The 12,052-nt window shown below is 35.0% G+C and overlaps 1 protein-coding gene across 1 annotated transcript in view; it reads right to left on the bottom strand.

Annotated features, from left to right (window-relative positions):
- The window catches only part of AIDA (axin interactor, dorsalization associated), a 42,095-nt gene that overhangs the window by 25,089 nt on the left and 4,954 nt on the right, over positions 1-12,052 (bottom strand). Inside the window, exons 2-4 of the mRNA XM_006057272.4 lie at positions 9,130-9,199; positions 936-989; positions 486-540 (exon numbers count right to left, since the gene is read on the bottom strand). Coding sequence (XP_006057334.1) covers positions 486-540; positions 936-989; positions 9,130-9,199 — 179 coding nt within the window. The remainder of the gene's footprint in view (positions 1-485; positions 541-935; positions 990-9,129; positions 9,200-12,052) is intronic.

The following is a 12,052-nucleotide window of genomic DNA, read 5'->3' as shown; positions in this document are numbered from 1 at the left end:
TTAATTGTAGTCTTATTAAACTGAATAAAACAAAGGCTAAAACAGATAAGTGAGGTACAACACAGAGTCAAATAATTTTTCATATTCTGTAATGAAGGTGAGAGGGCTTCCCAGGTAGCAGTGGTAATGAATCCGCCTGCCAATGTAGGAGATGCAGGTTTGATCCCTCAGTTGGGAAGATACCTTGGAACAGGAAATGGCAACCCACTCCAGTATTCTTGTGTAGAAATCTCCATAGACAGGGGAGTCTGGTAGGTTACAGTCCATGGAGTTGCAAAGAGTTGCACACGACTGAGCACATAAGGTGAACCAAACAATAATTACTAAAAATATTATAGGAATTATAAAAGCATGAAAAATTACATAGGATTAGATAGTAACAGAAAAGACTCAAATTAGCATCTCTGCTAAATAATCTTAATATCCATAATAGTGTAAACATTTTTCTAAAGCAGTATCAATAAAAAATATGAAATAAAGCTTACTTGGTTCTAGCTTCTTCAGATCTTCCAGTTTAAATTCTTCCTGGGACTGTGTGGACTGAATTTAAAATATGCAAATTACATATTTTTAATACAAAGACTTCATTGCACCCTATGTTTGTTATTATGGCTGACAAAATATTCAAAAAGTAGCCAAAGTAAAAGAATCCATTTCTTGCCTTCAAGGTCAAAAAAAAATTTTTTTAATTTCAAATTAGTTTTTGTTTTTTCTGGGACATTCTGACTAAAAAAGTTGAAACCATATCTTTTATTTTTACCGTTTATATAACTTGAACTAATAGATCTTTTAATAGGAGTCAATCCATGAATTCTTATTGTTAAATCCTTTTGAGACTATACTGCTTTTGACATGAATGCCTAACATTTTATCAATTGTTCATACTAATTCCTTTTCCTTATATTAAGAAGTTGAGAGGGGGGGAATCTATTTACCTGTAAAGCTGCACTTCGTAATTCCAAGCATGTTGCAATTTTGCCTATGGTTTTCTGCAGGAAAAAGAAAAAGTTATAAATACCAAATACATTATAACCGTTAGTTGCCAAAAATTGAGTTAATATTTTATTGATAAGTGATCTATGATTTTTAAAGTTAGGTTAAATTTTATTTCTTTTTAGCATCTTGGAGACACTGGAGATGAGAAATAGGAGGCAAAAGGCTGGGACCATGCAGAGAAGATGAGCATATATTCACTCCTGGTCTAAAGTGCCACAACCAATTTTAAATAATTTGCTTTGATGATAGCTTTCTATATGATTTAAAGGGCAATGAAAAGGACTTCAAACATCTTCTCTCCAAGCTTTGCCTTCTCTTCTTCTCCATAAGGTCTGATATTCACTAAAAGACTTAAAGTCAAAAATATCTGAAAGTTAGCACAATGGTATGATTTAATTTTGACTCAAGTCCAATCTTAACTTGTTCAATTAAATGTATCAGCAATGCCAAGTAAAATCAATACTTGTGATAAATGGTGGCAAACTTTATAGTCAGATCTGAGTTATCAAATAGATATAAAGGACAGGGCATAGTCCTTCCTTTAATAAGCTCATGTTTCTATTAAACATGTAAGACACATATAAAATCACTGTAACATAAAACAGAGGAACTTGGTTTACAGGTGTCAGCAAAGTAAATGCTAATATGCCCTGAAGAAATAGGATAGGAATCAAAATTAGGAATCAAGCCCCAGTGACTGGGAGGATTTCTAAAACTAAAGAACTTGGGAAAAAGTCATAGTTCAGTTGTCTAAAGTCCCAAACTGAAAATAGGGAGATAGGTTTGAAATGTGAAATGTGTGTGCATTGCGGGGGGAGGGGTTATTATGAAGGGGACCTTCTATGACTAGCTGAGGAATGAATCTGTTATTACTTTAGCAATAAATTACACAGATAGTTTTTGGACAGAAGAATGACTGTCAGATTTGCCCTTTAAGAAAACTGTTGTGATAACAGTGTCCCTAGGGTAAAGGAGAGAAGGGCAAAGACTAAAGGTTAGATCAGGTTATTTCAACTGTCCAGGTAATCTGTAGTCAGAAAAAGAACATGGATGACTAGGGTTGAATTGAAAAGGAGGAGACCCAAAAAACAAATACGCACATGAGCAGGCAGCTAAATTATGACAAGAAAGACTTTGAAATCTTTCCAAAAAAAGATATTTCTTAACTTTCTGTTAGAAATAAACCCTGACCATAAAAGTGAAGTATATATGTACAATATTTGCAATGCCTTCACAATACAATATTCTGGGAAAAGTGATGTTTTTCTACACATACTGATGACCTGCAAAAGTTCAGTCAATTAGATTTGATGGTTTCCTCTTATGCCAATTTTCTTTAGGAGATAAATGAGGAGCAAAGAGGAGTAACAAGTATTGTCCTGGTATCTGGCACTCAGGCTAGTGAGTCCTAGGCGATTATCATACAGGCATTATATAGCTGGGATAACAATTCACAAAATAAAACACTAATTCTACAAATAACAGATGCTAGAGAGGGTACGGAGAAAAGGGAACCCTCTTACACTACAAGTGGGAATGTAAATTGGTGCAGCCACTATGGAAAACAGTACAGAGGTTCCTTAAAAAACTAAAAATAGGGTTGCCATATGATCCAGCAATCCCACCCCTGAGCACATATCTAGAGAAAACTATAATTTGAAAAGACACATGCACCTCAGTGTTCATAGCAGCACTATTTATAATGGCCAAGACATGAAGTAAGGTAAATAAATGTCCACTGACAGATGAATGGATAAAAAAGAATACGCACACACACACACACACACAGAGGAATACTGCTCAGCCATAAAAAAGAATGAAATGCCATTTGCAGCAACATGGATAGACCTAGAGATTATCATACCAAGTGAAGTAAGTCAGAAGAGAAAAGCGCATACTATATGATCTCACTTGCATTTGGAATCTAAAATATGACAGAAATGAACTTATTTATAAAACAGAAGCAGACTCACAGACAAAGAAAACAAACTTATGGTTACCAAAGGGAAAAGGGGAAGGGATAAATTAGGAGCATGGATTAGCAGACACAAAGTACTATATATAACACAGATAAACAATAAAGCCCTACTGTATAGCACAAGGAGCTGTATTCACTATCATACAATAAACCATAATGGAAAAGAATACGAAAAAGAATACATATATATATGTATACCTGAATCACTTAGCTGTGCACCAGAAGCTAACACAACACTGTAAATCAAGTATCCATCAATAAAAATTTTTCAAAAATAAATAAACTACTACTGAGCAAAAGATATGACTCTTAGTCAAGGAACTAGTAACAACATTTAACTATTTCTACAATCTTTAAAATTTCCTTTAATCTTAATGTGAGTTTAGAAAATGTGAAATTTTATTCTGAAATTTTATATTTAAATATTATATTTAATATAATTGCCGTAAAAGGATTCAAGATACAGATTTATTTACCCTCTTAAACAGCTGTTGTAGGGGAGCCAGCAACAATCTTTTCTATATAAAATCTAATATCCCTAAATCAGTGGTGTTCATATAAACCACTTAAATCTGACAAAACTAGTAAATTACTTTAATATAGTTAGTAATGACTAAAACCTACTGAGCACTTACTAAGTGACAGATTCTCCTAGGTGATTTGCCCACATTAATTCATTGAATCCTGACTATAACCCTATGCACTAGATACAACCATTTCACATCTATAAGATGTGAAAACCGAAGAGAGGTTAAGCAACTTGTCCTGGACATCAATGTCTTCAATACAATAGCAATATATACAACAAAGCAATACACTTATTTTAATACCATTTGGTCACACTTATGTTCTTTTTAAAAAATGGTTTTGAAAAAGGGCTGTCTGTATTAAGGGACACATATCAATGAGTAAGTCTTTAAAAACATTAGTTAACTCCTTGTCCTTCTTTACTATACAACCCATTTGATTTGATGTTTTTAACATTTCAGGTAAAATATATTCTAATTTAACAACTATAAGTCCACTAATAACCTATTATAAATGTAAACATTTCTTCAAGTTAAGAAGAAGCAATAGTTTTTTACAGTCTATTGAAACTATGGCAAAATACCAATAGGCATTATTCATAACTATTTTAAGGGACCACACCCAACATCAGTATTAAAAAAAGAGTGAAACACTATCATTTTCAGCCACAGCAATGACTTTTAAAATGTAGCATTTATTGACGTCAAAATCAAGTGCTTGCTACTGTCAGTATTCCACCTTAGAAAGAAACAGTTCAGAAAAATTATTAAGAAGCACACAACATAAATCCTGACTAATACACATTAAGACTAAGCATTCAAGGTAAGTGAACTTAATTTTAGAAAGATTTAAATAATTAGCATTTCATTCAAATTAATTGCATATGTCTAACAAGGTATATAGGTGGAAAATGTTGTCATTTTCAGAATACTGGCTGTCTTACTTTGTCATTAGCTAGGGGAATGCTTAACTCCAAAAGAGCTATTAAAGGAAAAAAGCAGTTAACAATTAAAGAACTATAGTAATTTTGCCAAAACATATTAAGGGAAAGAATAGTTTACAAAAATACAAAGAGTTAAGAAGTACAGTCTCAATCCAGACTATTTTTTAGATTTAGACAGCCCATCGTCTATCCTCTAGCTGGGGGGAGGCAGAGAAGAAAGGAAGTGAGGGAGGAGGCAGTAGAAAGGGAGATCTATAAAATATAAAACAAGCATATAGTGCTGGAATTCTCATCACCACTACATCTGATTCAAAACAGGGAAAAACTTTCTAAGCATCATGAGACAGGATGTTCTATTCTGTCCAGAAACTTACATGAGAAAATCTACTACACCAAAGTAGGGAATTTAATGGAATGAAAGCTTTTGGCAGCTATTTTTTGGCGACTAAACTCAGTTTTATAATGACAAAACTATTAAGAAATGAAATGAAAGCTAAGTCAACTGATCATGAGGGAGGATCAAATAAGAATTGTAAACTTTATTTTCCACCAGAAATCTTTGAGATTATGAATAGAAAATCCATATGAAGATTTTCTACCACCAACTAATAAAGTTAAGAGAGATCAGTAGTGTGGCTTTAGAGATCTTCACATTTAAAATAAATACTGAGAAGTATATGTTACTCTCTAAAAAAAATCATTTTTTTATTTGCAGATAATACAAATAAATATCAATAATCTAAGATCTAACAAAGCATTTAATCATCAAATAGTTTTGAAATCTTACTGGGAGCAACAGTAAAAAGTTTCATAAAGAAAGTACTTTAGAAATATGGTGGTTTTAAAAAAAATCTTTTAAAGTTCCACAAATTGTTGAATGGTTGGCATAATTCTAAAAATCTGTCTCTGCTACAAATAAATTTAAAATAGTAAAAGCACAAAGAACATAATTCAAAATAGAAAACACATAGAATAGTTTTGCATAGACTAATGTAAGGAACATTCTCCATTCTCTTTTAAGGAAACACAACTGAGTTTCTTCTCCTTTGGCTTACATGCCAGGTCTGGCATTCAAGTAATTTTGCAGACCTAACAGTCGGTTTCAAAATTTCCCATAACATGTTCTTTAGACCCAATGAAATATTATAAAGAGAAGAGGAGGGAGGCTTTCAAAAGCAAACAAATTTAAGAAATACTCCATTACCCAAACTCTTTAAAAATCCAACATATACATTAGCATGTTAAAAGCCCTGAAAAGTCACAAACTCTGTTGATATAACATCTATTAATTTTTCTGAGTCAATGTTCTCCAGATAATGTCTGGAAAATCTTTGTTTTCTAATCATTTATTAACTTGGAGTCTCTGACTTTTTCCTTCAGTTCAGTTAGTTCAGTCGCTCAGTCATGTCCAACTCTGAGATCCTATGGACTGCAGCACGCCAGGCTTCCCTGTTCATCACCAACTCCTGGAGCTTGCTCAAACTCACGTCCATCAAGTTGGTGATGCCATCCAACCATCTCATCCTCTGTCGTCCTCTTCTCCTTCAATCTTCAATCTTTCCCAGCATCAGGGTCTATTCCAATGAGTCACTTCTTCACATCAGGTGGCCAAAGTAGTGGAAGCTTTCAGCATCAGTCCTTCCAATAAATATTCAGGATTGATTTCCTTTAGGATGGACTGGTTGGATCTCCTAGCAGTCCAAGGGACTCTCAGCAGTCTTCTCCAACACCACAGTTCAAAAGCATCAATTCTTCTGCACTCAGCTTTCTTTATAGTACAACTCTCACATCCATACATGGCTATTGGAAAAACCACACTTTTGACCAAACGGACATTTGTCGGCAAAGTAATGTCTCTGCTTTTTAATATGCTGTCTAGGTTGGTCATAGCTTTTCTTCCAAGGAGCAAGTGTCTTCATTTCATGGCTGTAGTCACCATTTGCAGTGATTTGGGAGCCCAAGAAAAGAAAGTCTGTCACTGTTTCCATTGTTTCCCCATCTATTTCCCATGAAGTGATGGGACGGGATGCCATGATCTTAGCTTTCTGAATGTTGAGTTTTAAGCCAGCTTTTTCACTCTCCTCTTTCACTGTCATCAAGAGGCTCTTCAGTTCCTCTTCGCTTTCTGTCATAAGGGTGGTTGGTGTCATCCGCTTATCTGAGGTTACTGATGTTTCTCCTGGCAATCTTGATTCTAGCTTGTGCTTCATCTAGTCCGGCATTTCGCATGATGGACTCTGCATATAAGTTAAATAAGCAGAGTGACAATATACAGCCTTGATATACTCTTTTCCCAATTTGGAACCAGTCTGTTGTCCCTGTACAGTTCTAATGGTTGCTGCATACAGATTTTTCAGGAGGCAGGTCAGCTGCTCTGGTATTCCCATCTCTTTTAGAACGTTCCACAGTTTGTTGTGATCCACAGAGTCACAACAAACTGTGGAACTTTTTCCTTAAGTGACATTAAATAAAGGCTCTATATCAAAGTGACTTTTTTGCCCATTGTGGATGTTTTATCTGTATTTTTAAGGAAAGTTAAAATTTTAAATGTAATGACTTGCCTTATATTCATAATGTAGTACAGAGTAATGGGGGGTGGGGGCGGGTCCTTCTCCCAAGCCCAAGGAATAGGCAGGCAGGCACAAGCTCTCTCTGGAGACACAAATGGCTGCCACATATGCCTCCTAGGCAGGTTTTTAAATATTAAATACCTCAGAAATCAGGTCTCTAGGAAAGGAGGAGGAGCAGACTACCTCAAAGGCAGTGGTCATTTGAAGATTTAGAGATGGTTTTCAAGATCATTTAGGGTTATCTTATCCCTCACTTCATACAGAAGGAATTTAAGGCCCAGAGACAGAGACAGGGTTCAAGACCAAGTCTTCTCACTTCAGATCTCAGGCTCATTCCTCTAGGTCATGCTGCCTCCTGGGCCTTATGGAGGGGTGGATCTGTGTAAGCTGAAGAGAGAGCAGCTGGGCACCTACTATAAACAGCAATAAGCTAAACAAACAGCATTATCAAACACCCAGCTTCAGCCCTAGGAAGTTGAAGAAAATTAAGAAAAAGCTGATTTTGTCTCATTAGACTAATCATCATCATATGCCAAAGCTCATTTCTTGATAACATTTTAAAAAACGAGTATGTTTTAGGTCAAATCACTTTATATTTGAGTTCATATTAGATCCTATACCTAAGCAGTAGATGTTAGAGATGAGGCATATAAGTAACTTGAGGGAAACAGGTGATTAAAACATGGCTGTCAAACTTTTTAATTTCCAAAGCTTTCATTTTGATTCCATATTCATAACATGCTTTGTTAGCTGTTAAAGTTACATATTCAGATAGCTGAGATTATTTCAAAATGTAGATGTTTTAACCCTTAAATTCTGTGATGTCAGCTGATCACATCCTAGTCATTCCTAGACAGATATCACAAATCTTGGATGTGATAAAGCATATAGTCCTTTTCCCTTTCCTTTTGCAAACCAAATATTTCCTCTGAGCTAATTATTTTCCTGGGCTAAAATCCTAAACTTCCTAAATCTATCATCAGTCAGTTCAGTTGCTCAGTCATGTCCGACTCTTTGCAACCCCATGGACTGCAGCACACCAGGCCTCCCTGTCCATCACCAACTCCTGGAGTTTACTCAAACTCATGTCCATTGAGTTGGTAATGCCATCTATCTATCAGCAATACTAGCAATTATTAAGGAAAAAAGAAAACTACACTTTAAAATTTTAAAAGTGCTATTTCTTTTTAAAATACAAAATAAACATACATTAGATAACACAGACTCTAAATAGTTTTAAATGCAAACATACTAACCTGTGTAAGAAATATGACTGACCCTAATCTTTGGGATTTTTTTCTTTTCAAACTCTTATAAAGAAGAATCAAATAAGTACAAGCCTAAGAAGTGTTCAAAGAGTCATTCCCACTCCTTGTACAAAAAAACGATAAAAGCAAATTAAGTTGCCATAGTTTTCACAATGTCTTTTCTTAATAAGAGGAAAACTGACATTAATTTTTTTCATTATCTATGAGATTAAAATCTGACTTAACATTGGACCCCTTGAGCTAGGAGAAAATATGGATTGTTTCCTCCCATTTCTTCTCATTCTGTTAAAGTAAAGCTTCTTAAAATACCCCATTTTTCATGGTCTTTAGCAATACAGGGAATCACCTTGACCCATTAAAATTTTAATTCAAGGAGAAAGGATACTCTTGAAACATTTTAAAACTTTATGGATTTATTTTGTTGAAGGACTCATGCCAAATTTTTGACTTGAACTAATTTTTTTTTCAGTGGTGGCTTGTTTGATTTTTGTCTGTTTTGAGAGGAGGTAGAAAAAGAGTTAAGGGAGTTCAGAGTTAAGAGGTGGGATGCAATTACTCACAATCTCACTCCAGTCTCTGGTTCCCCCTCCTCCCAACCAAAGAATGGATGGTCTCCACTAAAGTTAAAGTCTAAATGGCTGAGAAAAGAAATTCATTAAGTGAGAAATTCACTGCATGGTAAATCATGTGGTATCTCTGATTACTTAATGATCAGCAAAGCATGATCACTATCATTCTTTGTACGTAAGTATAATGGCTTTCGTTGTTTGTTTTTGCTTAATGGACTCAAAAGACAGACCCTTTTTCACTTGGAATCTGATGTATCTAGAGATTATTTTATGGTACCTTTTGTTCTTCTGTGAATTCAGAATTATTGTGTTGAGCTTGGGCCTCTTTTTGTAGGTGTCTTGCTAATCTGTAAGAAGAAACAAACATTCTTTAGAAGTGAAGGACAGCAAAGTATTTCAAGTACAAGGTAAAACAATTTAAATCTTAGAAAACAGTGAAGTACAATAACACTTTCCCTCTGTTTTCAAAGTATAAATCTACACTATCATTAGAATCTAACTTTGTGCAACAATTAAAGTAAGATACAATACTTTTCAAACCATTTCACTGGGATAAATTTCAGCTCAAAACCATAAAAACAGAATCATAGAGCTGGAAAGAATTTCAAATGACATCTAATTCAACTTTCTTCAGTACACATGATTTTCTTCTACAATAAACCAACAGCAGTTGTCCAGATTCAGCTTAAGCACTTCCAGTGAACACCAATAATAGTAGTGACTGGAGATATTTTATCAGTCTATCATTAATTTGCTGATAAGACTAGTTCAAATTACAGCTGTTACAAAGTGATGATACTCTATCAAATTATACTTTTGAACATATCTTTCAAGGCAAATAAAGAAAATTCCCTACTGATCAGACATGGAAATCATTATTTGCCCAGTTAACATCATACTTATAAACAGCAGCTAGTCTTGGATGAACTTTCAAGGATAGATGTGTGTTACAAGTCTAAGCTCAACAATAAAGATCCAGAGCTGTTTCTGAGACACCAAAAACCAAAGGAGTGATGCTTACAGCTAAACAATAAAAAGACAAATAACTAAATTTAAAAATGAGTAAAGGATTTGACTGACAGACATTTTTCTCCAAAGAAGATATAAAAGTGGCCAATAAGCACATGAATATAATATCATTAGTCATTAGAGAAATATAAATCAAAACCACAATGAGATACCACAACACACCCACCAGGATGGGTATAACTTTTAAAACAGGGGAGAAAACTTAGAATGCGTGTTGGCAAGGATGTGAAAACTAGAATCCTTACACTTCAGTAAGGAAAGTAAAATGGTACAGTCATTGTGGAAAACAATTTGGCAGCTCCTCAAAAAGTTAAACATAGAGTTACCGTATAACCCACCAGTTTCAAAATCCTATGTATATTTCCAAGAGGACAGAAAACATGTTCACACACACATACACAGTACATAAATGTTCACAGCAGCAGCATTTTGCATGATAGCCAAAAAGTGCAAATACCCCAGGTAAATAAAATGTGGTGCACACATTCAAAGGAATATTATTTGACCATAAAGAATAAAATACTAATACATGCTACAACATGGATGAACCTTAAAAACATTAAACTAAATGAAAGAAGTCAGATGTAAATGATCATGTATTACCTGATTCCATTTGCATGAAATATCCAGAATGGGTAAATCCATAGAGATATAAAGCAGCTTAGTGGTTGTCAGGGGCTGGGAAAGGCGAGAATTGGCAGTGACCCATTTCAGGTAAAGGGTTTCTTATGAGGGTGATGGAAATGCTCTGGAATTAGATAGTGGTGATGCTGGCATAACATTATGAATAGACTAAAATCTACCAAACTGTACAACCTCACAGTGATAAATCTCATGTTATATGATATTTATTTTAATTTTTAAAATTTGTGGGGTAGCAGGGGGTGGGGGAACCAAAGAACCAAAAGGACTTTTTTGGTGAAACATTTTATAACTGGCTAAAGAATCTGAAATTACAATTCCCAAGCATACTATACTATCCCAAGTAGGGAACAGAGGCAGGGACACAAGAGGTGCCTGTGCTGGATTTCCTACCAAGCCACAGCAAAAGAAGTTCACCATGTTTCCAAAAAGTCTTAGATGGAAGTTCCATTCTATGTAATCGTATCTTTAAAGATCAGGCATCAAGTTCACTTGAAGACCTCTATTCAGTCTATGAAAGGTCCACATTCGTCTAATCATAACCCAAGAAACTCCTACATGAAATCATAACGTTTACCAGGATAGTTCTACTATGTTACTTAAAATGTTTCCATCCATTTGTTTCTTTTCCTCCCAAACTGGAAATCCCAGAATATTTTTCCTAAAATGTCATTCCCAGACCCACTCTTTGCAGATTTTAAGCAGGAGTAAGTATAATTAGAAATAGACAAAGCCATACCTGTCCCTTACAGTACTTCATTTACTTTCTAATTCTTGCTAGTCTACCATCTACATATAGTTCTCTTTAGGAATCACAGTCTACACTTAACAATGTCAACTGTACATCCCTGAATTCAGGGAAGCTATAGTGTGGCAGTTTCTTTATTTGACTAGCTCCATTTACTTGGAGAATCCCATGGACAAAGGAGCCTGGTGGACTGCAGTCCACAGGGTCACCCAGAATCGGACACAACTGAAGCAACTTAGCACACACACACACCCACACAATATGCCAATAGTGACTGTTAACCTAAGCAGGTCACTGTCAGAAGAAAGACTATAGGAAATATTTGCAAATCATATATCCTATCTGATGAAGGACTTACATCCAGAATATACCAAAAAACCCTTCTAACTCAATAGGGAAAAGATAACTGAAAGAGAGGCAAAAGGTTTGAAGCCATTTTACAAACAAGATTTACAAGGAAAATAAGCATCAGAGATGCTCAGGATCATTAGTTGTAACAGAAAGGCAAATTAAAACCAGTGAAATGCACTATATACCCACTAGAATGGCTATAATCAGAGAGACACATGATAACAAATGCTGCCAAGGTGGATAAACAGGAACTCTCATATATTGGTGGTAGAAATGTAAAATGGTACACCCAGTTTGATCAACCATTTGGCAGTTTCCTTTTAAAAATCAGACATAAATTTACCATATGAGCCAGCAATTCCACTCCGTGGCTATCTACCTAAGAAGAATGAAAATACATGTGCACACACGGACTTGCATGTAAATGTTC

The sequence above is a fragment of the Bubalus bubalis genome, chromosome 5, assembly GCF_019923935.1.
Source record: "Bubalus bubalis isolate 160015118507 breed Murrah chromosome 5, NDDB_SH_1, whole genome shotgun sequence".
Lineage (NCBI taxonomy): Eukaryota > Metazoa > Chordata > Mammalia > Artiodactyla > Bovidae > Bubalus > Bubalus bubalis.
Note: the sequence above shows the minus strand (reverse complement) of the source record. Positions and strands in the feature narration are given on the sequence as shown.